Here is a 25,792-nt window from a genome sequence, read left to right as displayed (position 1 = left end):
CTACCAGAGATACTCATAACAATTTACAAAGAGGGTATCACATTTTGTATTGGAGTCAATCTAAAAACTAACACAGTTGGCATTCCTATAATATTTCAGAATTTACAAGGTATTTTCACATATTTCATAAATATCTGAAACTTCCCAACAACCTTGTGATCAGCTTTGGTTATAGAAGCTGATAACAATTAAACAGAGCTGGTTTATGAGGACTTACCAAGAAGATAAAGTTGGAATTAAATGAAAAGATAAGAATTATCACATTTTGGGTAAAGGCATTCTTGAGGCATGAGGTTCACTCAGCCTTGGTTTAATTCTCAAAAAAAAAAAAAAAGATCTTGGTATTTGGGGAGCAGCAAGGAGGCCTTGGGAGCCAGGTGATGGAGGTTTAAGGACAAAGAGAGTGAGCAGGCATGAGAAAGAAATACCAGACCAAAACCTATGTGATGACTTTGCTTAGAACCAGTTTATATTTAAAAACAACAACAAAACCTGACCTCTGTTCCAAACAAAGTGGATATCTGATAAAGATATTCGAGAGTTCGGACTTGAGCGACAACATGACATTTAATAAGATTCCACAGAAATCACAATACTCTTCAGAATCTCAAAGTAAAAGAAGTATTTTTTTTAAAAAAAAAAGATTCAAAATAATATATTTCCAGGCTAAAACACTAACAGCAATAGAATTTATTCTCAGCTAGGATGGCTATGGATGTCCAGAACATGTAGAGTAGTACAATCCTCTCAAGGCTATAATGACTTTCATAAGTTCCTAAAGTAGAAGGTCTCTGATGGACAACTCCAAGTAGTAGCTGGATGTCTATCATATAGAGATTAAACTACTATTAAACTATGAATATAAAAAATTTTTCTATTTTTTCCTTAAGTTTCTTCATATCCTTTTGGAATTTGTTGTTACAATCATTCCCTCCTCATTCCCACTCCCTTCTCCAGGCAATGAGGAATCTGTCACAATATAGTAGTCTGCATATTCTAACGTTTTATATAGTTGTAATTATACAGTAAGTACTCTTTATCTGACTTTCTTCACTTGGTGTAGTGATTACAATATTCATCCATTACGTTGCATTTTATCAATAATTCAGATCTTTGATGACTGACTAGTATTATATTATACAGGTAGATCATAATTTGTTTAATTACCGTTTAATTATTTATGAACAGTTGAGTTGTGATCATCTTGGGGCTATACAAATAAGCTGCCAAATACATCCACATAAAAGTCTCTGCATAGCCATATATTTGCGTTTCTCTAAGGAAAAACTTAGGGAGGAATGGCTGTGTCACATGGTAAGTGCATGTCATACTTTTTCAGGAATTTCCAAGTTATTTCCAAAGTTGTATAATTTTTACATTCCCACCAACAGTATACAAAGAGTTCCAGATGGTTCACAATGCTCATTTTTATTTCAGCCAATCTAATTGGTGTATAGTGGGTTGTCTTCATTTTACATTTTATTTTTCCTAATGAATAATGATGATATGCATCTTTTCATGTGCTTACTGACCAATAACATCTTGAGTGGTGAAAGTCTGTTCAAATCTTACTCCCATTATATAAACTGTTCTTTGTCATCACGTTAACAACTAGAAAGCGTTCTTTAAATACCTTCCATAACATGGGACACCTGGGTGGCTCAGTTGGTTAAGCGTCTGATTCTTGGTTTCGGTTCAGGTCATGATCTCACAGTTCGTGGGTTCTAGCCCCGTGTATGGCCCCATACTGTTAGTATAGAGCCTGCTTGAGATTCTCTTTCTCTCTCTGCCCCTTCCCTGCTCATGTGCTTGCTCACTCACTCTCTCTCTCTCTCAAAATAAACAAATAAACTTTAAAGAAATATTTTGCATAATAGTTTGATGAATATTTTACAAATACTTTCTCTTAGTGTTTGGCTTTCTGCTCTGTTACCAGGTCTTTCAAAGAGAAAATGTTTTAAACTTGATTATGCCCAATATCAAAATCAATTTTGCCCTTTGAACAATACTGACTCATCCAATCTGTGAACAGGTGTATGTCTCCAGTTAGGTGGTAAGTTCTCCCAGCAATGCTTTCCAGTTTTTACGGTAAAGGTCTTGGATATCTTTAGATTCATTTGTTTATGTTTCTGGAAACCAATATAAATGGAAGGGATTCATTCACTCAACCTTCCAATTGTTTGCTGCTAATATATATTAATAAATGGCTTTTTATATATTACTATTGTCTCCTGCAACCTTGATAATTTTATTAGTTCTAGTAATAGTTGCTTAATTCCTCTAGGATTTTCTTAAAAAAAATTTTGTCAGATACAGAGTTTTACTTCTTTTCTTATCTTTATGCCTTTTGATTTCCTTTGGTTTATTGGAATGGCTACAACATTCAGGATGATATACAACAGGTGGTGAAAGCCCACATTCTGGGCTTTTTTCTGATTTTAGTTGAAAACAATTTAGTGTGATATTAAGTATGATGTTTGATTTACTACATATGTCCTTTACAGTTTTGAAAAATTCTTTAATATTAATTCTTTAATATTCTTTAATATTAAATTCTTATTTAATATTCTCAATTTGCTGAGAGTTTTAATCATAAATGGTTGGTTAAATTTTGTCAAATGTTTTACCTGCTTCTAACATAAATTATCATATGATTTTTCTCAACTGTTACTGATATGGTGAATTATACCAAATGATTTTTGAATATTAAAGCATCCTACTTTGTCATAACGTATTAACTTTTTTTATATACTGCTACAACGATTTGCTAATATTTGTTTAAGAATTTTACATCTATTTTCATGAGGGATTTCTAATCCCTTCTTTTTCAGGATTTGATAACAGAATTATGCTGGCTTTGGGGTGCCTGAATGGTTCAGTTGGTTGAGCGTCTGACTCTTGACTGCAGCTCAGGTCATGATTTCATGGTTCATGGGATTGAGCCCCAAATTGTGTTCTGAGCTGACAGTATGGAGCCTGCTTGGAAGTCTCTCTCTCTCTCTGCCCCACCCTCCCCTGCTTGTGCTCTCTTTCTCTCTCTCTCTCAAAATAAATAAATAAACATTAAAATAAAATGTATAAAAAATATACACTGGCTTCATAAAACAAGTTGAGAAGGAATCCTCCATTCTCTATCCCTGAAAAAAGATTTATAAAACTTTTCTATTTTTTCCCTTGACTATTTGACAGAATTCACCCATTGGGGCCTGAAACGGTCTTTATAAACTTGTTCTGATATCACAATTTCTATTAGAGATATATAAGGATATTCAGATTTTCTATTTCTTCATTATTTTTTGATCAGTTATTTTTTAGTCAAAATTTCTATTTCACCTATATTGTTACACTTGCTGGCATAAAGTTGTCCATATTCTATTATGCTTTTAAAGTCTGTAGGATCTGTGTGATAAACCTCCTTCTTCATTCCCAATATTGGTAATTTGTAGTTTATCTTTCTTATATTGTAACAGTCGTCTCTGCTCTTATCTTTATTATTTTCTTCCTTTCACTTATTTGGGTTTATCTTATTCTTTTCTTAGCTTTCTGAAGTGGAACCGTAAGTGAATGACTTAGGGTCTTTATTTCTAATGTTAATATTTAAAATTATGTTTTCCCTTGAAGAGTACTTTACTATATCCACCTTTTTTATTGTCACTCAACCAAAATATGTTATTTCCAAGTGATTTTTGTCTTTGATTCACAGATTATTTAGAAGCATGTTTATTGTACAGTTTTCTAGATATATTACTGATTTCTAATATATTTTGACTGTGATAATATACAGTACTTTACTTTGATCTCTTAAACAAAATGAGAGAATGTCACCTGAAAAAAAATGTTCATTCCATGGTTGTTCAATATGGTGTTCTATAAATGTCAATTAGATAAGGCAAGTTGGTAGGGTATTTCATACTTTACCTCCAATTATTTTTTTATTTTTATCTGTTTGTTTTATCAATCACTGAGAAAGATGTTATAAAACTTTCCTACTATGTCTGTGGTCAATTTTTTTCATCTTCTATGTCTCCATATTATTTTTCATCTAGTTGTTTTATAATTGCTGAGGGAGGTGGCAAAAAAGTTCCTACTACAGAGTACTGAATAGAATCATCCATTTTTTCCCTTTAATTCTGTCCATTTTAGTTTCATATCCTTATTTATCTCTGGTAATACCCTTTTTTGTTATGTTTATTTGATATTAAAATAAGCAAATCCAGCCGTCCTCTGCTGTTTGTATGGTATATTTTTCCTATGCATTTATTTATTTTGTATCCATTTTTTTTATATTTCAAGTGCTTTGGTTTTAAGCAATATATAATGGAATCTTGCTGTTTTCCCCACTCTGTCAATCTTTGCCTTTTAATAGGAGTAAACATTAAAGGGACAGTAAACATTTTTTTGTTAAAGGAGCAGATAGTAAATATTCTAGGCTTTGTGAGCCATGCTGTTTTCTGGTGCTCCTACTTACTTCTGCAGAACAGCAACCTCAGACAAAATGTAAAAAGTAGGTTTTTGGCCTGCAGGCTTTAGTTTGCTAACTCATGGTCTAAATACTCCTAGTTAACATCACTAATATTTAATATAATCATTGGTAAGAATATCTTAGCCCTACCATTTTACTGTTTTCTGTTTCTACCCTCTGTTTTTAAACTCATGTTACCACTTCTTGACTTGTTTAGATTTGAATTTTTTTTTTTTTTGGTATTTCGTTTTAATATGTCTATTGGCTTTGGGGGCTGTCTCTTGGTAGTTTTGCATTTTATTTTTAGTACTTATTTTAGGAGATTATAATATATGTTGAAAAACTTTCACAGTCTAGTCAGAATTTACATTGTGCCACTTCATATGATATTTAGAAATCTGGCAACCATTAGGTCCCTTAATTCATCTTCCACTAACCACGCAGGGAGAAGAGGAGAAGGAAGGAGGATGGTATCAGTAAGGAGGCTCTATAAAATATGAAATAATATTTGGACCCGCTCTAAAAAACACACTCTAAAATTGGCTTAATTAGTGGTTTGTAATCACTAATGCTGAGAGAAACTTAGATCAACATTGACCTGTCAGAATCAACACCTATCTAAAAAGAGTTATTTCAAAATATAATTTCAAATAGTATTCAACACTGACTATCTATGTAGAAAGTATATCACAGTCTGCTTGAGGTGAAAGAAACAGATTATCTGTATGCAATTAGTAATTTGTAGACATCGGGGGTTGGAATTCACATGAAATTGTAACACGACAGATTTCAGTATGTTTGGCCTACAGCAACTAAAATGTTACAGGATTAGCAAAATATATTTCTTAAGTACTAAACAATGCTTTTAAAAAAATATTACATGTTGAGCAAAAGAAGTCCTGGGTGAGAATCTGGCTGAAAATTATATTTGATCACTTTAACAGTCTCTTCCAGTATGATAATAAAGTAGTTCTTCAGCTTTAAACACTTCACATCTGCAACTGATTTCATTCTTTCAGCCAAAAGATGCATTTATGCTGCCACCATTACATTTTCAGAAGAGTTTAAATTACAAAACTTGAGAGAGCTTCAAAGCAATACTTAATCTAACCATTCTGATCTTGATGACTCTGTTAAAAATAACTTAGGACACGAAACAGAAGAGAAATCCTTCTCAAAATTGATAACAATTGTTCTTAAATCACATTATTTTAAATTTCCTTTCATAAATCAAATATACTAACCTGAGGATTTGAGCATTTTATTTGAAGTGACTCTAGGTCAACATGGAGACAGACAACAAATGAATGCCTTGTATCAGGTCCTGTAGGAAGTAGTTTTTGAGATGTAACAGCTAGAGTAGAGGTACAACCCATAGGTTCCACTAGGCAAAGTGTCACTTGTTTTCCAAAAAGGGTATACATGCTGAAATGATGTAAGCTGATAGTCCAAGGAAAAGCATTACCTGATAATAAGAACAAAAGGCAGTAGAGAAGCACACATATAAAATATAGTTGCTGCTTGATAGTAAAGGGTCTATTGTCTATTTTTGAAATGTGAAACATTTACTATAGCATCAAAAAAGCAAATATACTATCCCAGAGACAAATGTGGTAAATAATTTAACTGCTATTTAAAAGTAACCTTTGATAAATGTTAACATTTGCATTTATTATAACACTACTGTAACAATAATTATATACATTATACAACATGCAGAAATAGCAACACACTACTATATCAGTAATTACATATATTATAAAACACGTAGAAATAGAACTTAAGGAAATGAGATACAGATATAAATAGAAGTCTGACTTCCTCTTCTTTCGTCCTAGTGGATTGCATCGTGCAATTGCTGGGGATGTATTCATTTTACCTTGGAGACCACAGAAAATGTGTTCTATCGGGAAAAGACAATGATTTTTGCATGGAGTGAAGGTGACCACAGATCTAGCTGAGGAATAAGAGAGGAAAAGAATAATCTATTATGGTCTCTTGGACTACCTGTACCAGAATCAGGTGCGTCCTTATATAAGCCACAGATTCCTGATTTTGAATTTGGACTTACTTAATCAGAATATCTGGGGGTAAGACCCAGGATGCATTTGGTATCTTCATTATTATGTATAATATGTTATTTTTAAGTAAAATATACTTGAGAAAAAATAAGCACTCATAAATTTCAGGAGTAAAAGCAAAATTCCTTTTCTTCTTTTACATTTTTTATTAATGTAGCAGAGATTGATATAAATTATGAGATAAAGCCATTTTTTAATGCAGCTATAAAGTACTTTGTGAAATGACTTTTAACCGTATACTTAGTATTGGAATATTTATTAACACTTATTCTTTAGATGTCAACTGATGCAAATTAGATTACTATGACATAGTGTTGACTTTGCAGTTCTACTAGCACTTGTATGTGTAGATATTGTAGACATCTTTTTAAGTAGCCAAATTATTTTTAATAAATTGAAAATACTTAATTTCTAATTAGAGAGTTACTAGTACCCCACTGAAGATAAATTAGGAAATAGAATAAAGAAGAAAAATCAAAATCAGTCATAAACTAGAAAATATAAAGAAGGAAAGTTAAAACCAGTCAAAATGAAACATACTAATGCCTCAATAAAGATAAATTAGAAAATAAATAAAAAAGAAAAATTGAAACTAGTCAAAACCCTGCCGCTCCAAATAACTATTAACATAGTTTTATTTCCTTCTTGTTTTTTCTCCGTTGTACTGGATATGCCCACACAGAGCCAGGGTCACACTATATTTTTAGATTCAGGTTATTTTCCAATGCTTAATTACTAACTGAATCATTTATATTTAAATTCCATATATATGGGATATTTATTTATATGTAATATAAATAAGCATTTAAACTATAAATGGTGATATTAAGTATATTCAGATTCTTACAAGTTTGAACACTCAAAATACCTTGACCAAATATAGCTCATAAGATTAAAACTAGAATCTTTGAAATTGAGCCTTGGATAATAGAATAAATCTAGCTACACAGGAGACCACAATAACTTGACTGGAAACAATGAAAACTGCATAATAATGTGTGGTCAGCACTGTGGTACTGTGCCTGTCTTAAGACTTAAAATATTTGCCCCCAAGAAAGAATGACAAACTTTAAATCATCTGTAACTAATTCTAAAATTATTTTAAAACCTACACAAAGTGCTATGCTATTTACAAAATAAATACTTTGCCAAATTTGTCTTAAAATATTCTGGAATGATTTCAGGTCACATATTTTAAAACTGGTAGTGAGCTATATATAGTTTCTCAAATTTTATGAAACCCAAGAAATGTTAAATGGTAGTTATGTTGGATGAAGAGCACCACATTTAAATGTTAAATTAAGAATGAAAATCCCAAATGACATTAGTACTATCTCATATGTGTCTCTGCTTCTTCTTTGGAATGAGACCAATAATTGAAATTTGGTATATCATATTCTAAGTCTTAAACAGAACCTTTAAAACAATAGTTTATGCCCATTTATTTAGTATGCAGATTGTCTTTTTAAAAAGTACACTCTACCTAGAAGATGAGATCTTAACATGTACGGACAAAAATTCCTACAATTAATCATTCTGAAAAAATTATCAAAACAACAAATCGTTAGCTGCAAAAATATTCCTTTTACATGCACATGCACACAAAATAAAAACACCTTATCATTTATAACACTGGGAATATAATGTTCTAGGGTATCCCTAAAATATGCTGAGACATCCACAAATGACATTCCAGAATCATTCATTATTCTGAGACCTTCAAGACTAGTATTTTACTTGAACTGTAAAGTTCTAATGCTGTAACATGTTTTATTTTAGATAAACTATTGATGGAAGAATTCACAAGTTTTCAAAGTATCTAAAAATAGCAAGAAAACTAAAAACAAAAAAATTGGTAATGCCATTTTGTGTGAATTTGTAAAAACACTGTTTTTGACAGAGAAAAAGATATCAATAAAATAATTTTCAAGAAAATGACAAATATACAATGATGTGACTCATATTAAATAATCTGAAAGAGCATAATATAACTGGGCTATGGGGAAAAGTAAATACATAAAGAAAATTCGGTAAGACTGTGTGCTACATGTGTCAACAATGGGGAAGGGGCACTGGACTTCATTAGACAATATTAAGTTACAACTGAAATTTTAAAAATTATCAGTGTGGATTTCCTTACATTGTATTGCATGATGATTTCACACATATTAGAAACAGAAGATAAAAAACAGGTTTAGGTAACATGGAAAATTACATATATATTACACACACACACTCAAAAATTCCTATTATCAATGTTGGGGTCAGTAAACAGTGACTAATTATCAGCCCCTCATCACGTGAATTATAAATTTACTTTCTGATCTTGAATCTTGGTGGGTAATGATCAATAATCTGAAAGGTCTTTCCCTTTCTAAAGATGCTCTACTAGACTACAGGAACTTAGTCTTAGACTACTGTACATACTTAGTTAGGATCAAGGTGAATCACTTTACTAACATTAATATGGCACATAAAAGTAGGTCAATACTGGAGATACTCTCATTTTTCTTTTTTTAATCTTAGTCACTAAATGTCTTTATAAGCAAACAACAAAAACGTCTTCTAATTTGTTTCCGTTATGTCCCACAATTCAGCATGACTCAAGCAGGTTTTTATTTCAAATATGAATTGATAATAACAGAAATATTTTATTATCTAATGTGAGGTTAACGCTTTGGAGGAAGATACACTTTATTCTACATACATAAATGAGCCAAATCTGCTGCCATTGTTTTCCCAAACCACTTAGCACTTGACTGATTTAAGACAGTTAATATAAAGGGTTCTTTAATTCTAAGTGATGTTAATTTAAATAATGAATATAACAAATTTTCCTGGCAGAGAGCAGCCAAAATGTCTATAAAACAGGTAAAATGAAAAAGAGTAACCTATAGATTTATTTGCTCTGCAGCCAAGAATTCTACATTTGGAACTTATATAACTCAACACAAAAAAACCAAATAATTGACAATTAAAAAATGGGCAGAGGACCTGAACAGATATTATTCTAAAAGACATACAAATGATCATACGTATGTGAAAAAATACTCAATATCACTAATTACAGGAAAATGCAAATCAGAACCACAAAGAGATACCATCTCACACCAGTAAGAATGGCTAATATCCAAACAGCAGGAAATAACAAGTACTGGTGAAGATGTGGAGAAAAGGTAACACTTGTGCGCCCTTGTTGGGAATGCAAACTGGTGTAGCCACTATAAAGAACAGTATGGAAATTCCTCAAAAAATTAAAATGAGTTAACATATGATCCAGGAATTCCACTGTTGGTTATTTACCCAAAGAAACAAAAGCACTAATTTGAAAAGATATATGAATACCTATGCTTATTTCAGCACTATTTAAAACAGATAAGATATTCAAACACATTCTGAAAGAAAAACAAACACACGTTCTCTTTTTACTCCCTTCTCCACATTTTATATATATGTTGTAATATTTACATCTTTTTATTCATAATGTTCTCTAATTATGGCCATTACTTTTCCAGTTAAAGAAGTCCATTTAAAGTTTCTTGTAAGGCTGGTTTCGTGGTGATAAACTCCTGTATCTTTTGTTTGTCTTGGAAACTCTCTCCTTCAAATACGAATGATAATCTTGACATAATTTTCCATGTTTGAACTTAAATGACAATCATATTAACATAGACGATTTACTTAGGATGTTATATAAGAACCTCATGGTAACAAGAAACCCAAAACCTATGATACACAAAGAAAATAAAGAGACAGAAAGACAAACATAACACAACAGATATGCATCATTCACAAAGGAGAGGAAGAAGAAAGGAACAAAGAACTACAAAAACCACCAGAAAACAAAATTTTTAAATGCCAGTAAGTTCATACCTATCAATAATTACTTTAAATGTAAATAGTCTAAATGCTCCAAGCAAAAGACATACTGCAACAGAATGAATAAAAATCAATACTCATCTACATGCTGCCAACAAAAGATTCACCTCGGACCTAAGACACATATAGAATGAAAGTGAAGGGATGGAAAAACATCCACTATGTAAATGGAAGAAAAAAAGTCAAGGTAGCAATACTTGTGTCAAACAAAACAGACTTTAAAACAAAGACTGTAACAAGACAATAAGGGCATTGCATAATGACAAAGATATCACCAAAAAAAAAAAAAAACATATAACAATTGTAGGTACTCAAGCAACAATGGGGCACCTAAATATATTAAGCAAATATTAACAGACATAAAGAGAGAAATTTATGGTAATAATAGTAGAGGACACTCCACTTATACCAATGTATAGATAACCCAGATAGAAAATCACTAAGGAAACAATGGCTTTGAATGACACAATGGACCAGATGGATATAACAGAAATATACAGAACGCCCCATCCAAAACCAACAGAATATTGCATTCTTTGCAACTGAACATGAAACACTCTCCAAAAAAATCACATTATAGGCCATAAAACAAGCATCAATAAATTTAAGAAGAATGAAATGAGAATGGGAAGCAGGAGACAGATGCACAGCTTTCAGTAACTGAAAACAGCCACCTCCTCAGAGAGAGGAAGGCATTCATGCAAAGCGCAAGTGTAGGTAGGTATTGTCCCTAACCGTATCCTTACGAAAAAGAAGATGCACATTTCTAAATGCATTTCATGAAAGCCTTTTGTATATATAGCTTGTGTTTTGCTACTACATGTAAACACCATGATTAGCAAATAAAAATACTTTTATAAATGCTTTCAAAACAAAAGACTGAAATTATACCATGTATCTTTTCTGATAACTATATGAAACAAAAAATAAATCACATGAAAAAAGTGTAAAAAACACAAACAAATGGAGATGAAACAACATGATACTAAACAACCAATTGGTCAACAAAGCAATCAAATAAGAAATAAAAAAATACACGGAGATAAATGAAAATGAAAACACAAAGGTCCCAAATCTTTGGTATACAGTGAAAGCAATTCTAAGAGGTAATAATACAACAACACAAGCATTCCTCAAGAACCAAGAAAAAGCTTAAATAAACAATCTAACCTTACACCTAAAGGAACTAGAAAAAGAAGAAAAAACAAAACCCAAAGGGACTAGAAGTAAGGAAGTAATTAAGATCCAAACAGAAACAAATGACAAAGAGACCCCCTCCAAAAAAAAAAAAAAAAAATCAATGAAACCTAGGGCTAGTTCTTGAAAAGATAAACAAAACTGACAAACCCTTAGCCAGACTCATCAAGAAAAAGAGAAAGGACTCAAATAAATAAAATCAGAAATGAGAGAAGTAACAACTGACACAAAAGAAAGACAAAAGATTGTATCAAACTACATGGCATGTAATATTAAAAGTTACATGCCAACAAACTGGACAACCTAAAAGATATGGATATGGATAAATTGCTAGAAACATAACAGTCTTCCAAAACTGAACCATGAAGAAATAGAAAATCCTAACAGACCATTTACAAGTAACAAAAGTGCACTGCCAATCAAAAAACTACCAAAAACCATAAGTCTAGGATGAAACGGCCTCACAGGTGAATTCCACCAGACACTTAAAGAAAAGTTAATACCTATTCTCCACAAACCATTCCAAAGAATACAAGACAAATGAAAGATTCTAAATACATTCTATGAGGCCAATATTATGCTGATAGCAAAACCAGACACCAAAAAAAAAGGAAAAGAAAAAGAAAAGAAAGAAAAAAGAAAAGAAAAAAAAGGAAAAGAAAAAGAAAAGAAAGAAAAAAGAAAAAGAAAAAATAAAGAAGGAAAGCAAGCAAGCTACAGGCCAGTATCCCTGAAAAACATAGATGCAAAAATCTTCAACAAATAATAGCAAACTGCATACAACAATATATTAAAAACATAATCCACTAAGATTAGGTGTGACTTATTCCAGGATGAAAAGATGGATCAATATTTGCAAATCAACCATCACCATGTATCACATCAGCAAAAAAAAAGGATAGAAACCCTATGTTCATTTCAATAGATGTAGAAAAAGCATGTGACAAGATTCAATATCCATTCATGATACAACACCTAACAAATTGGGGTTAGAGGGCATACTTCAACATTATAAAGGTCATATGAAAACCCCCCAGCTATCACAGTCAATGGCAAAAAATTGAGAGCTTCCTCTAGAAGATTAGGAACAAAATAAGGATGCCCATTCTCACCACTTTTACTCAACATAGTACTGGAAATCTGAGCTAGAACAATCAGATAAGAAAAAGAAATAACAGGCAACTGTAGCAGAAAAGAATTTAAACTGTCACTGTATTCAGATGAAATGATACTATACACAGAAAATCCTGAAGACTCCACCAAAAAACTACTACAAGGAATAAACAGATTCAGTAAAGTGGCACAATACAAAAGTAATGCCTAGAAATGGGTAGCATTTCTATACACTGAGGACAAAGAAAGAGATACTTTAAAAAAAACCATCCATTTATAAAACTGTACCAAAACGAATAAAATATCTAGGAAAAAACAACCAAAGAGGTACAAAACCTGTACTCTGAAAACTATAAAACACTGATGAAAAAACACAGAAAAAGATACTGGATGGATTGGAAAAATACTGTTAAAATGTCCATGGCACCCAAAGCCATCTACAGATTCAATGCGATACCTATCAAAATACAAATGGCATTTTTCACAAAACTAGAATGAAGAATGATTAACATTCGCATACAATTACAGAAAACTCCAAATAGCCAAAACCATCCTGAGAAAGAACAAAGTTGCAGGTATCACAATACCAGATTTCAAGATATGCTACAAAGCTATATATCAAAACAAAATGGTACTGGCACAAAAAAAATCTACATAGATAAATGGAACAGAATAGATAGCCAAGAAATAAACACATGGTCAATCAATCAATTCAAAGGAGGCAAAAATATATAATGGGGAAAAGACAGAATTTTTAAAATATGGTGCTGGGAAAACTGTACAGCAACATGTAAAAGAATGTAACTAGACTACATTCTTTTTTTTTAATGTTTATTTTGAGAGGGGGAGAGAGGGGGAGAGAGGGGGAGAGAGGGGGAGAGAGAGGGAGAGAGGGGGAGAGAGAGGGAGAGGGGGGGGAGAGAGGGGGAGAGAGAGGGAGAGAGGGGGAGAGAGAGGGAGAGAGAGGGAGAGAGAGGGAGGGAGGGAGGGAGGGAGGGAGGGAGGGAGAGAGAGAGAGAGAGAGCGCGCACAAGCAGGGGAAGGGCAGAGAGAGATGGAGAAAGAGAATCCCAAGCAGAATCCATGCTCTCCACACCAAGCCAGGTGCAGGACTCAATTACACAAACCATGAGATCATGGCCTGAGCCAATATCACAAGTCAGATGCTTAATCGACTGAGCCCCTCAGATACCCTTAAAGTGGACTACTTTCCAAAATCAAACACAAAATAAACTCAAAATGGATTAAAGACCTAAATGTAAAACCCGAAACCATAAAAATCCTAGAAGAGAGCACAAGCAGTAATTTCTCTAACACTGGCGGTAGGAACTTTTTCAAGATACATTTCCTGAGACAAGAGAAATAAAAACAAAAATAAACTACTGAGACTACATCAAAATAAAAAGCTTCTTAATTTTTTTTAAATTAAAAAAGTGTAAAAATAAAAACCTGCACAGCAAAGGGAATAATCAACAAAACTAAAAGGCAACCTATGAAAAGGAAGAAGATATTTGCAAATGCTGTATCTGATAAAAGGTTACCATCCAAAATAAATAAGAAATTCTACAACACTCACACACAAAATCAATAATCCAATTAAAAATGGGCAAAAGACATGAACAGACATTTCTCCAAAGACATACAGATGACCAACAGACACATGAAAAGATGCTCAACATCACTCATCATAAGGGAACTGAAAATCAAAACCACAATGTAGGAAAACAAGAACCCTTATGCACTGTTTGTGGGAATGCAAATTGGTGCAGCCACTGTGGAAAAGACTATGAAGGCTACTCAAAAAATTAAAAATTGAAATACCATATGATACAATAAATTCACTCCTGGGTATTTACCCAGAAAAAATGAAAATACTAACTCAAAAACAACTATGCAAGCTTATATTTATTGCAGCATTACTTAGAACAGTCAAGACATAGAAGCAACTTGAGTGTCCATCAACAGACAAATGGATAAGGAAAATGTTCTGTGTGTGAGTATACACACACAATGGGATATTACACAGCCATAAAAAGAGATCATGCATTTGAGACAAGATGGGTGGACCTAGAGGATATAATGATAAGTGAAATAAGTCACACAGAGTAGGCAAAGTGTCTCTTTATATTGTATATTTATTTATATTGTATATTAATATATATAATTATATAATATATATAATATATATAATATATAATTATAATTATATAATATATATTGTATATTAATATATATTAATATATATTAATATTGTATATTTATATTGTATATTTATTTATATACACACTCTTAAATACAGAGAACAAAGTCATTGCCAGAAAGAGGGTGAGGGAGGTGAAATAAATGGGATTATCACAGACTTATCCTGAGGAGCACTGAGTAATGTATAGAATTGTTGACTCTTTATATTGCACAACTCAAACTAGTAAAATGTCGTTAATTATGCTTTAATTAAAAAGGGAAGAGAAAGGGGATGCGTGGGGGGTTCAGTCAGTTAAGCATCTGACATTAGCTCAGGTCATAACCTTGTGGTTTGTGAGTTTCATCTCAGCACTGAGCCCTAAAGAGCTCAGAGCCTGGAGCCTGCTTTGGATTCTGTTTCTCCCTCTCTCTCTCTCTGCCCCTCCCCAGCCCCCCCTGAAAAATAAACATTAAAAGAAAAGGAGAGAAATGAAAAATGTAGGCCACAACAGTAGATCCATGGTGGTCTAAGGAAAAAATAAAATGAGCCTATCAACAGAAATTAGCCAACCTGAAAAAAAAAGAAAAAATATTGAAAAATTAACAGAGCCACAGAGATCTAAAGAACAACATCAAGCATACTAATATAAAAGTGACATAAGACCCAGAAGGCAAGAAAAAGAATAGAAAAATATTTGAGGAAACAATGCCTGGAAAATCCTCAAATTGATAAACAGCATTAATACATATATCCAACCAATTCAAGTCCAAAGACGATAAATACTAACACACTAACACCTAGATTTATTATAAGCAAATTGGTGAAAATTAAAAAACAAGAGAAATTCTTGAAATCAGGGGAAAAAAAAACCTAATTTGCATATAGTGGAAACTCAATACGTTTAAAAGTTGATTTTTATGTAAAATAATGAGAGTTCAGAAGGCAGTATGATCAATAACAGCGAAATCATGAAAACAGCAAAAATGTCCATCAATAGATGAATGGATAAAAAGAAAGTTGTATGTATGTATGTATGTGAGTGTGTCTCTTTCTCTATATATAGACACACACACATAATTATGTATATTGTAGTAATATTCCAGTGTGTATGTGTGTGTGTATATATATACACACACACGTATCCATATATACACAAGTACACATATACATACATACATACACACAATGGAATATTAGTCATAAAATGAATAAACTCTCACCCTTTAAAATGACATGGATGGAGGTAGAGAATATTATGCTACGTGAAATAAATAAGAGAAAGACAAATACCATATGATTTAACTAATATGTGGAATTAAAGAAACAAAACAAATTATTACAGGGAAAAAAAGAGAAAGAGGAAAACTAAGAAAATAACTCTTAACTATAGCAAACAAATGGATGGTTACCAGAGGGGAGATGGGATGGGGGGATGGGGGATGGATGAAATAGTTGATGGGATTTAACGAGTACACTTATAATGATCACCAGGTGTTTGTATAGAAGGGCTGACTTACTAAATTCTACATATGAAACTAACTGAAATTAAAAAAAAAAAACTAAGAAAAAAGAAGGGAGTGAAAAATCACATTCCAATATAGGAAAGAAAATACACTGTAAAGCAAGAACTCTATAGTCAGAAAAAATTATGTTCCAAATATTAAGATGAAAAAAAAATAATCCCAGATGAACAAAGAGCTGAGAGAACTCATTGCTAGCAAAGTGCCTTATAAGAAATACTAAAGTAAGTCCATCAGGTGTTAATTCAAACCCACAGGAAAAAATGAAGAGAAATGGATATGATCAACATGGTTTAATATGAAAGAGTACAAATGTATTATTTCCCATTTCTCTTATGTTCTTTAAAAGGCAATTAATTATATAAAGCAATAAATATAATACTGTATTGTTATGATTCATAGAGATATAATCTGTGTGAACAGAATGGGGTAGAGAACTATCTTAGAACAAACTTTCATAATTTACAAGAAATGAACTAAAAGGGGAGTTAAAATAGTGGAGTTGGAGGAGGATCTTATGTTTGCCTCATCCCTCAAACACAGCAAGATAATTATCAAGTCATTCTGAAAACGGAGGAAAACGATATGAGAATAGAATCAACAACACAATTAGAAGGAGAAAAGAGGCCATATCATGGAATGCAGGAAGTGAGGAGATGTGATTTGGGGGAGAAAAGAATCATGGGTGCTACAGAGGGGAGAGAGCTCTGATCATGGAGAGAGGGAGGTAGGGAGAGAAGCATGCAGATGATTCCCCAAGGAAAACACTTTCCCAAAACCACTGACTGGGGAAATGAGAGGGGCTGATTATTTTAAGCTTTTACAAGCAATGGAACTGAAAGTCTAAAGTTTTAGAAGTTCACACCATCACTCCAGTCAAGCCTGGTGAGTGTAGTGGTGCTCCTATGGAGAAGGAGGGCAGAAGTCTAAGGGTGAGCAGTGTGTTCTGAGACTCCCCTGGGTCATGCTGGTAAAGACAGTTCCCCTTCTTGGAGTGCATTTGATGGTACTGTCTCTCAGGGGACAAAAGAGTTGGTGGGCACCATTGTGTGGCTGCATTCATTAGCAAATGAGCTGAGACACCGACTGAGGGCAGCTAACCTGGAATCCAGCTTTTTGCTGCGCCTCAGCAGACTCCCAAGCCCCTGCACGTTGGTGCAACTGCCCTTGTAGAACAAAATAGCACCAGCTACAGCATGGTGAAACCCTCCCACAGAGGATGAGCATGGGTCCAAGCCATGCCACATTCCTAAAATTTGGAGTTTTGAAACCCACACATGTGCCTGAGGTAAAACACAGTAGCTCTGCACTACCAGGGAGTCAAATGACTCAGAGAGAGACACATTGAAGGCAAGCATCTGACAAAAGCCTGGGATGCAAGAGAGGAGATTGCTCTTCTCTGAGGGCTTCCTGAACAGTGGAAGGTACAACCTCCCCCTCCAGAGAAGAGAGCAGGCTGATGTTGTTTTTATCTCAGGTATCATCATAGCCAGATTTCAGTAAGTGGAGGTTTTAGATGATGACACTAAGCCCCACCCCCACCCCCCCACCCCTTGTGTACTGCAGGTGTCTTTTTTACTAGGGCAAGTGTGATTGAGAGCCAGAACAACAGTGGACCTCTCCCCCAGAAGACCAGCACAAACACCCCGCATGTTCCAGGTCTACTGACCAAAGTGCTGCAGAGCTTCAGCTCTAGTGGAAATAAGACAAGGCACATGCTTTCCTAACACATAAAAGACAAAGTCATAGACAAAATGCAAAGACAGAGGAATTCATCCCAAAATAAATAAGAAGAGGTCACAGCCAGGAAGCTGATCAAAACAGATATAAGTAATATGCTTGAACCAGAATTTAAAACAATAATTATAAGGATACTAGCTGAGCTTGAGAAAAACAAAGAAAGAACCAGAGAGACCCTTACTACAGAGATAAAAGACCTAGTCAGGCTGAAATAAAAGCTATAAATGAGATGTAAAACAGAAAGCATGTAATAAGCACAAGGATAGAAGAATCAAAGGAAGGAATAAGTGATATAGAAGATAAAATTATGCAAAATAAGGATGCTGAAAAGAAGGAAAGAAAAATGTTAAATCACAAATGTAGACTGAGGGAACTCAGCAACTCCATAAAGTATAATAACATTTGTATCATAGGAGTCCCAGAAGAAGAAGAGAGGGAAAGGGAGCAGAAGGTTCATTTTAGCAAATTATAGCTGAAAATGTATCTAATCTGGGTAAAAAAACAGACATCTAAATCCAGAAAGCACAGAGAACTTCCATCAAAATCAAGAAGAGCCTGCCAACACTAAGAAATATCATAGTAAAATTTGCAAAATACAAACATAAGGAAAGACTCCTGAAAGCACCAAGAGAAATCACTAACCTACAAGGGAAGACTAAACAGATTAGCAACAGATCTATCCACAGAAACCTGGCAGGCCAGAAGGGAGTAGCATGATATATTCAACATGCTGAATGGGAAAAATATGCAGCCAAGAATACTTTATCCAGCAAGGCTGTAATTCAGAATAGAAGTAGAGATAAAGAGTTGCCCAAATAAAACCTAAAGAAGTTTGTGACCACTAAACCAGCCTTGCAAGAAATATTAAAGGGGACTCTTTGAGTAAGAAAGACCAAAAGCAACAAAGACTAGAAATTAACAGAGAAAATCTCCAGAAAAAAATGACTTTACAGGTAATACAATGACACTAAATTCATATCTATCAATAATCACTCTGAATGTAAATGGACTAAATGCTCTAATCAGAATACACAGGATATCAGAATGGATGAAAAAAATACTCATCTATATGTTAGCTAAAAGAGACTCATTTTAGACAGATACAGACTGAAAGTGAGGGGGTGGAGAAACATCTATCATACTAATGGACATCAAAAGAATGCTAGAGTAGCCATACTTATATTAGAGAAATTAGACTTTAAAACAAAGACTCAAGAGAAGAAGAAGGGCATCATAAAGAGGTCTATTCAACAAGACGATCTAACAACTGTAAATACGTATGCTCCCAAATATATACATACATATATGTGTGTATATATATATATATATACACACGTATATATATATATACACACATATATATGTATATTACATATATATGTATATATATATACGTATATATATATACACACATATATATAAATTAATGACAAAGATAAACTCATTGATACCAATACAATAATATAATAGTAGGGGATTTTAACACACCACTTACAACAAGGGACAGATCATCTATGCAGAAAATGAACAAGAAAACAATGGTTTTGAATGACACACTTGACCAGATGGACTTCAGAGAGATACTCAAAACACTGCATCCTAAAGCAGAATACACATTCTTTTTGAGTGCACATGGAACATTCACCAGAATAGATCACATACTGGATCACAAATCAGGTGACAAGTACAAGAAGACAGAGATCATACCATGGATATTTTCTGACCACAATGCTATGAAACTTGAAGTCAACCACAAGAAAAAATTTGGGAAGACCACAAATACATGGAAGTTAAAGAACACCCTACAAAATAATGAATGGGTTAACCAGGAAATTAAAAAAAAAAAACTTTTTTTAAGTGGATTAAGATGAAAATGAAAATGCAACAGTTCAGAATCTTTGGGATGGAACAAAGGTGGTCACAAGGTGGAAGTATATAGCAATGCAGGCTTACCTCAAGAAGCAAGCAAAGTCTCAAATACACAACCTAATCTTAAGCCTGAAGGAGCTAGAAAAAGAACAAATGAAGCCTACAGCCAGCTGAAAAAAGAAAATAATAAAGATTGGAGCAGAAATAAATGATATAGAATCTAAAAAGAAAACATATATAACAAAACTAAGAGCTGATTCTTCGCAAGAATCAGTAAAATTGATAAACGGGCAGTCAGACTTTTCAAAAGAAAAAAAAGAGAAAGAGTATAAATAAATAAAATCATGAATGAAAGATGAGAGATCACAACCAACACCACAGAAATAAAATAATTATAAGAGAATACTATGAAAAATTATGTGCCAACAAATTGGGCAATCTGGAACAAAGAGATAAATTCTTAGAAGCATACAAACTACCAAAACTGAACCAGGAAGAAATAGAAAATTTGAACAGACCCATAACCAGCAAACAAATTGTATCAGCAATCAAAAATCTCTCAACAAACAAAAGTCCAGGACCATATGTCTTCCCAGGGGAATTCTACCAATCATTTAAAGAAGAGTTTGTCTATTCCTCTTAAACTGTTCCAAAAAGTAGAAATAGAAGGAAAACTTCTAAACTCATTCTATGACACCAGCATTACCTTGATTCTCAAACCAAAGATCCCACTAAAAAGGAGAATTACAGGCCAATATCCTTGATGAACAGGAATGCAAAAATTCCCAACAAGATACTACACAAATTGAATCCAAAATACATTAAAAAATTATTCACTGTGATGCTCTGTCTCTCTCTGTCCCAAAAATAAATAAAAAACGTTGAAAAAAAAATTAAAAAAAAATTATTCACTGTGATCATGTGGGATTTGTCCTGGGCTGTAGGGGTGGTTCAATAATTTAAAACCAACAAGATATACCACATTAATAAAAGAAAGGATAAGAACCATATGGCCCTCTCATTAGATGCAGCAGAAAAAGCATCTGACAAAATACAGCATCCATTCTTGTATTTTTTTTCAAATATTATTTAAATTCTAGTTAGTTAACATACACAGTGCAATATTGGTTTCAGACACAGAATTCAATGATTCATCACTTACACACAATACCCAGTGCTCATAATAAGTGCTCTCCTTAATAACCATCACCCATCTAGTACCAACCATCCATTCTTGATAAAAACCTCAACAAAGTAGGGATATAGGGAACATCTAAACATCAAAAAGGCCATATATGAAAGACCAACAGCTACTACCATCCTCAATGGGGAAAAACAGACAGGTTTTCCTTCTATGGGGAAGGACAAGACAGGCATGTCCACTCTCATCAATGTTATTTAACATAGTACTAAAATTCCTAGCCTCAGCAATCAGACAACAAAAAGAAATAAAAAGCATCCAAACCAGCAAGGGAGAAGTTAAACTTTCACTATTCCCAGATAACATGATACTCTATGTAGAAAACCTGGAAGGAAAAGACTCCACCAAAAAACTGCTAAAACTGTTAAACAAATTCAGCACAGTCACATGATATAAAATCAATGTATGGAAACCTGTTGCATTTCTATACACCAATAACAAATCAGCAGAAAGAGAAACCAAGGAATTAATCTCATTTACAAAAACACCAAAAACTATAAGACACCGAGGAATAAATGTAACCAACAAGGTAAAAGATCTGTACTCTGAAAACGATAGAACACTTATGAAAGAAACTAAAGATGACACAAAGAAATGGAAACACATTCCATGCTCATGGATTACAAGCAAAAATATTGCTAAAATATCTATAATATTCAAAGCAATCTATGCATTTAATGCAGTCCTTATCAAAATACCACCAGCATTCTTCTCAGAGCTAGAAAAAACAATCCTAAAATTTGTATAGAACCACAAAAGACTCTATTCAGTCAAAGCAATCTTGAAAAAGAAAAGCAAAGCTGGGGGCATCACAATTCCACAGAGGGAAGGGAAACAAAAGCAAAAATAAATTATTGAGATTTCACCAAGATAGAAAGTTCCTACACAATGAAGGAAACAATCAACAAAACAAAAAGACAGCCTATGGAATGGGAGAAGATATTTGCAAATGAAATATCTGATAAAGGATTAGTGTACAAAATCTGTAAAGAATTTATCAAGCTCAACACCCAAAAAACAAACAATCCAGTGAAGAAATGTAAAGACATGAATAGACATTTTTCTATAGAAGACAACCAGATGGCCAACAGACACATGAAAAGATGCTCAATATCACTCATCAGGGAAATACAAATCAAAACTGCAATGAGATACCACCTCACACCTGTCAGAATGGCTAAAATTAACAACACAGGAAACAACAGATGCTAGTGAAGATATGGAGAAAGGGAACCCTCTTACAGTGTTGGTAGGAATGCAAACTGCTGTAGCCACTATGGAAAAGAGTATGGAGATTCTTCAGAAAGTTAAAAATAGAACTACTGCATGACCCAGCAATCAAGCTACTAGGTCTTTACTCAAAGGATACAAAAATACAGATTTAAAGGGGCACATGCACATATAGCAGCATTAACAACAACAGCCAAATTATGGAATGAGCCCAAATGTCCGTTGTCTGATGACTGGATAAAAAAGATGTGGTAAATATAGACACTGGAGTATTACTCAGCTATCAAAAAGAATCACATCTTGCCATTTGCAATAATGTAGATAGAGTATATTATGCTAAGCAACATAAGTCAGTAGAGAAAGACAAACATCCTATGATTTCACTCATAAGTGGAATTTAAGAAACAAAACAGACAAACATAGGGGAAGGAGGGAGAAAAGAAAAGGAAGCAAAGCATGAGACTCTTAACAATAGAGAACAAACTGAGTGTCGAGGCAGGGGGAAGTGGTTGGGGGATGGGCTAAATGGATGATGGGTATTAAGAAGGGCACTTGTGATGAACACTGGCTGTTATATGTAAGTGATGAATCATTAATTTTTAAGTTTACTTATTCATTTATTCTAAAAGAGAGAGAGAAAGAGAGAGAGAGAGAGAGCCAACAGGGAAGGGGCAGAGAGAGGGAGAGAGAAAATCCCAAGCAGGTCCACACTGTCAGTGCAGAGTGCTACCTGGGTTCGATCTGACCAACTGCAAGATCATTAATTCATTCATTCTACTCCTGAAATTAATATTACACAAATTTTAACTAACTAGAATTTAAAACAAATTTGAAAAAAAAAAGTTCAGTTTAATCCCTATGCCAAGAATATTACCACATTCAATAAATATTTTTGAATCCGTTAAAAAAGTTTGCAAACTTAAATATTTTAAAGTATATGGCAGATAGGGCATCCAATATTTCCCCCAAATTCTCAAATCTTGACAAAGCTGATTTATCACAATTGGAAAACTGGAATAAAAACCTGAAACAAAAAAAAAAAAAAAAGAAAAGAAAAGATTAAGTTAAAATATATCTAAGTTAAAGTGTGATAAATTCAGGAGCATAATAATACAATTCCTAGAGTCACCTTTAAAAAAGTATACAGTAGGGTGTATACCCTGGGTGGCTCAGTCAGTTGAGTGTCTGACTTCTGGTCAAGTCACGATCTCATGGTTCGTGAGTTTGAGCCCTGCATCAGGCTTACTGCTGTCAGCATGAGACCTACTTGGAATCCTCTGTACCGCCCTTTCTTTCTCTCTCTCTCTGTCCCTCCCACACACTTGCTCGCTTGCTCTTTCAAAAATAAATACATTAAAAAAAAAAGATAAAATCCAGTTTCCTCAGAAAAGAGAACCATAATTATAGAAAACAATACATAGTAAAAAGAAAAACTGATGGAGAAAATAGAATCGTACACTAAAATATACATTTCAGATATAGGAGGCAGTAAAAAAAGATCAGAGGAACAAAATACACAAAACAAAAAATAGCTAATGACCTATTTTATTCAAATATATCAATAAGACACAAAATATAGATGGTCTAAACACCTCACTTAAAAATAAGGTATTTTCAGACTGCAAAAAAAAGCAAGACCTAACTAAATTAATTACCTTCATTCAAAAACAGAACTACATTTAAAGTAAAAGGATGGGCGGGGGTAATATGGGTTGCTCAGTCAGTTGAGCATCCAACTTGAGCTCAGTTCGTGATCTCAACATTCATGAGTTCAAACACTGCATCAGGCTTGCAGTTGTCAGCCTGTCAGCATGGAGTCTACTTTGGATCCTCTCTCCTCCTCTCTCTCTTCTCTTTACCTGTTGACACACTCTCTCTCAAATATCAAATAAAATATTTTTAAAAATTTAAAGTAAAAGGATGGGAAAGATACATCATAAAACTATAAGCATAAAAATACTGGAATAACTATAATAAATAACAAAATAAATTTAAGAAAGCATTATAGAAAGAAAGACATTTAATAGGGAAATATATAAAGCAAAACCTGACAAGATTTAAAGACTAAGCAACTAAACAGTAACACTTGAATATCTCAATACTCCACTCTCTATAATAGAATAAGTAGATAGAAAGTCAGCATTGGTACAGAAGAGTATAAAGCAATATCAACCCATTTGATCTAACTGACATATATAGAATGTTGCACCAACTACTGTAGAAAATTCACTGAAGCACATATGGAACACTCTCTGAAACAGACCTTATGATAGACCATAATGCAAGTCTTAATATAGTTAAAAGGATTGAAATTATTAAATATATGGTCTAGACCACAATGGGACTAAATCAGAAAACAGGAAAAAATAGAAACCTGAAATTTTCAAATACATGGAAGTTAAACAATGCATGGTTTCTAAATAACCGGGGGCCAGAGAAGAAAGCATAAGGGAAATTCAAAATATTGTGAAGTAAATAACAGTATTTGGAAATTAGAATAATGCTTAAAGAAAAGTTTATAGTATTAAGTGTCTGTATCATACATTTCATATCCATAACTTAAGTTATCCCCTTAAGAAACACAACAGAAAAACAATAAAGCTAAAAGTTGATTCTATGAATAGATCAGCAATGTGATAACCCTTTAACTAGACTAACCTCAAAAAAAGGAGAATCCACAACTTACGAAAATGAAGAATTAAAGGAGGAATATTACATCAACCCTAAAGAAATTTAAAAGGATTAAAATACAGTATTATGAACAATTCTGTATGCCGCAACAATTTAGAAAACTTAGATAAATGGATAACTTTCTAGACACAATTTATTAAGACTGACTAGAAGAGGAACAGAAACTCTGAATAGACCTAAAACAAATAAAGTGAATTATTAATTCAAAAACTTTCTACAAAAAAAAGGTCTACCCATTCCCCAGGCCTTCAAGGGTGATTTTTACCAAAATTAACAAAATAATGCTATTTGTCCAGGAACTCTTCCAGAAACAGAACAGGTTGGAAAGACTTCCCAATTCATTCTACAAGGCTAGCATTATCCCATTATGAAAACCAGGGCAGACACTGCCAGAAAACTATAAACTAAAATCTGTCATGAAAATATATACAAAATCCTTAAAAAAAAAAAAAAAAAAAAAAAGCAAACTGTGTCCAGTACCATATGAAGAGATGATACACCATAACCAAGCAGGATCCATCTCCAAATCCAAGATTAGTTTAATCATTTAATCAATTAATTATGTAAAACTGATTAATATGCAACATTAATAGTAAAAGACACACACACCAGTATCTGAATGGTTTC

At 33.3% G+C, this 25,792-nt stretch overlaps 1 protein-coding gene across 10 annotated transcripts in view; it reads right to left on the bottom strand.

Moving 5' to 3' along the window:
* The window catches only part of VPS13B (vacuolar protein sorting 13 homolog B), a 798,280-nt gene that overhangs the window by 369,323 nt on the left and 403,165 nt on the right, over window positions 1-25,792 (bottom strand). For 9 of the 10 annotated variants that reach the window (XM_042972776.1, XM_007073303.3, XM_042972777.1 and 6 more), the window contains exon 24: window positions 5,707-5,927. The exons of the other annotated variant lie outside the window; for it this stretch is intronic. In XM_042972776.1, coding sequence (XP_042828710.1) covers window positions 5,707-5,927 — 221 coding nt within the window. The remainder of the gene's footprint in view (window positions 1-5,706; window positions 5,928-25,792) is intronic. 10 annotated transcript variants of the gene reach the window in all.

The sequence above is a fragment of the Panthera tigris genome, chromosome F2 (genome assembly GCF_018350195.1).
Source record: "Panthera tigris isolate Pti1 chromosome F2, P.tigris_Pti1_mat1.1, whole genome shotgun sequence".
In the NCBI taxonomy this organism is placed as follows: Eukaryota; Metazoa; Chordata; class Mammalia; order Carnivora; family Felidae; genus Panthera; species Panthera tigris.
The sequence above is the reverse complement of the archived record's forward strand: the minus strand, read 5'-3'. Positions and strand labels throughout refer to the sequence as shown.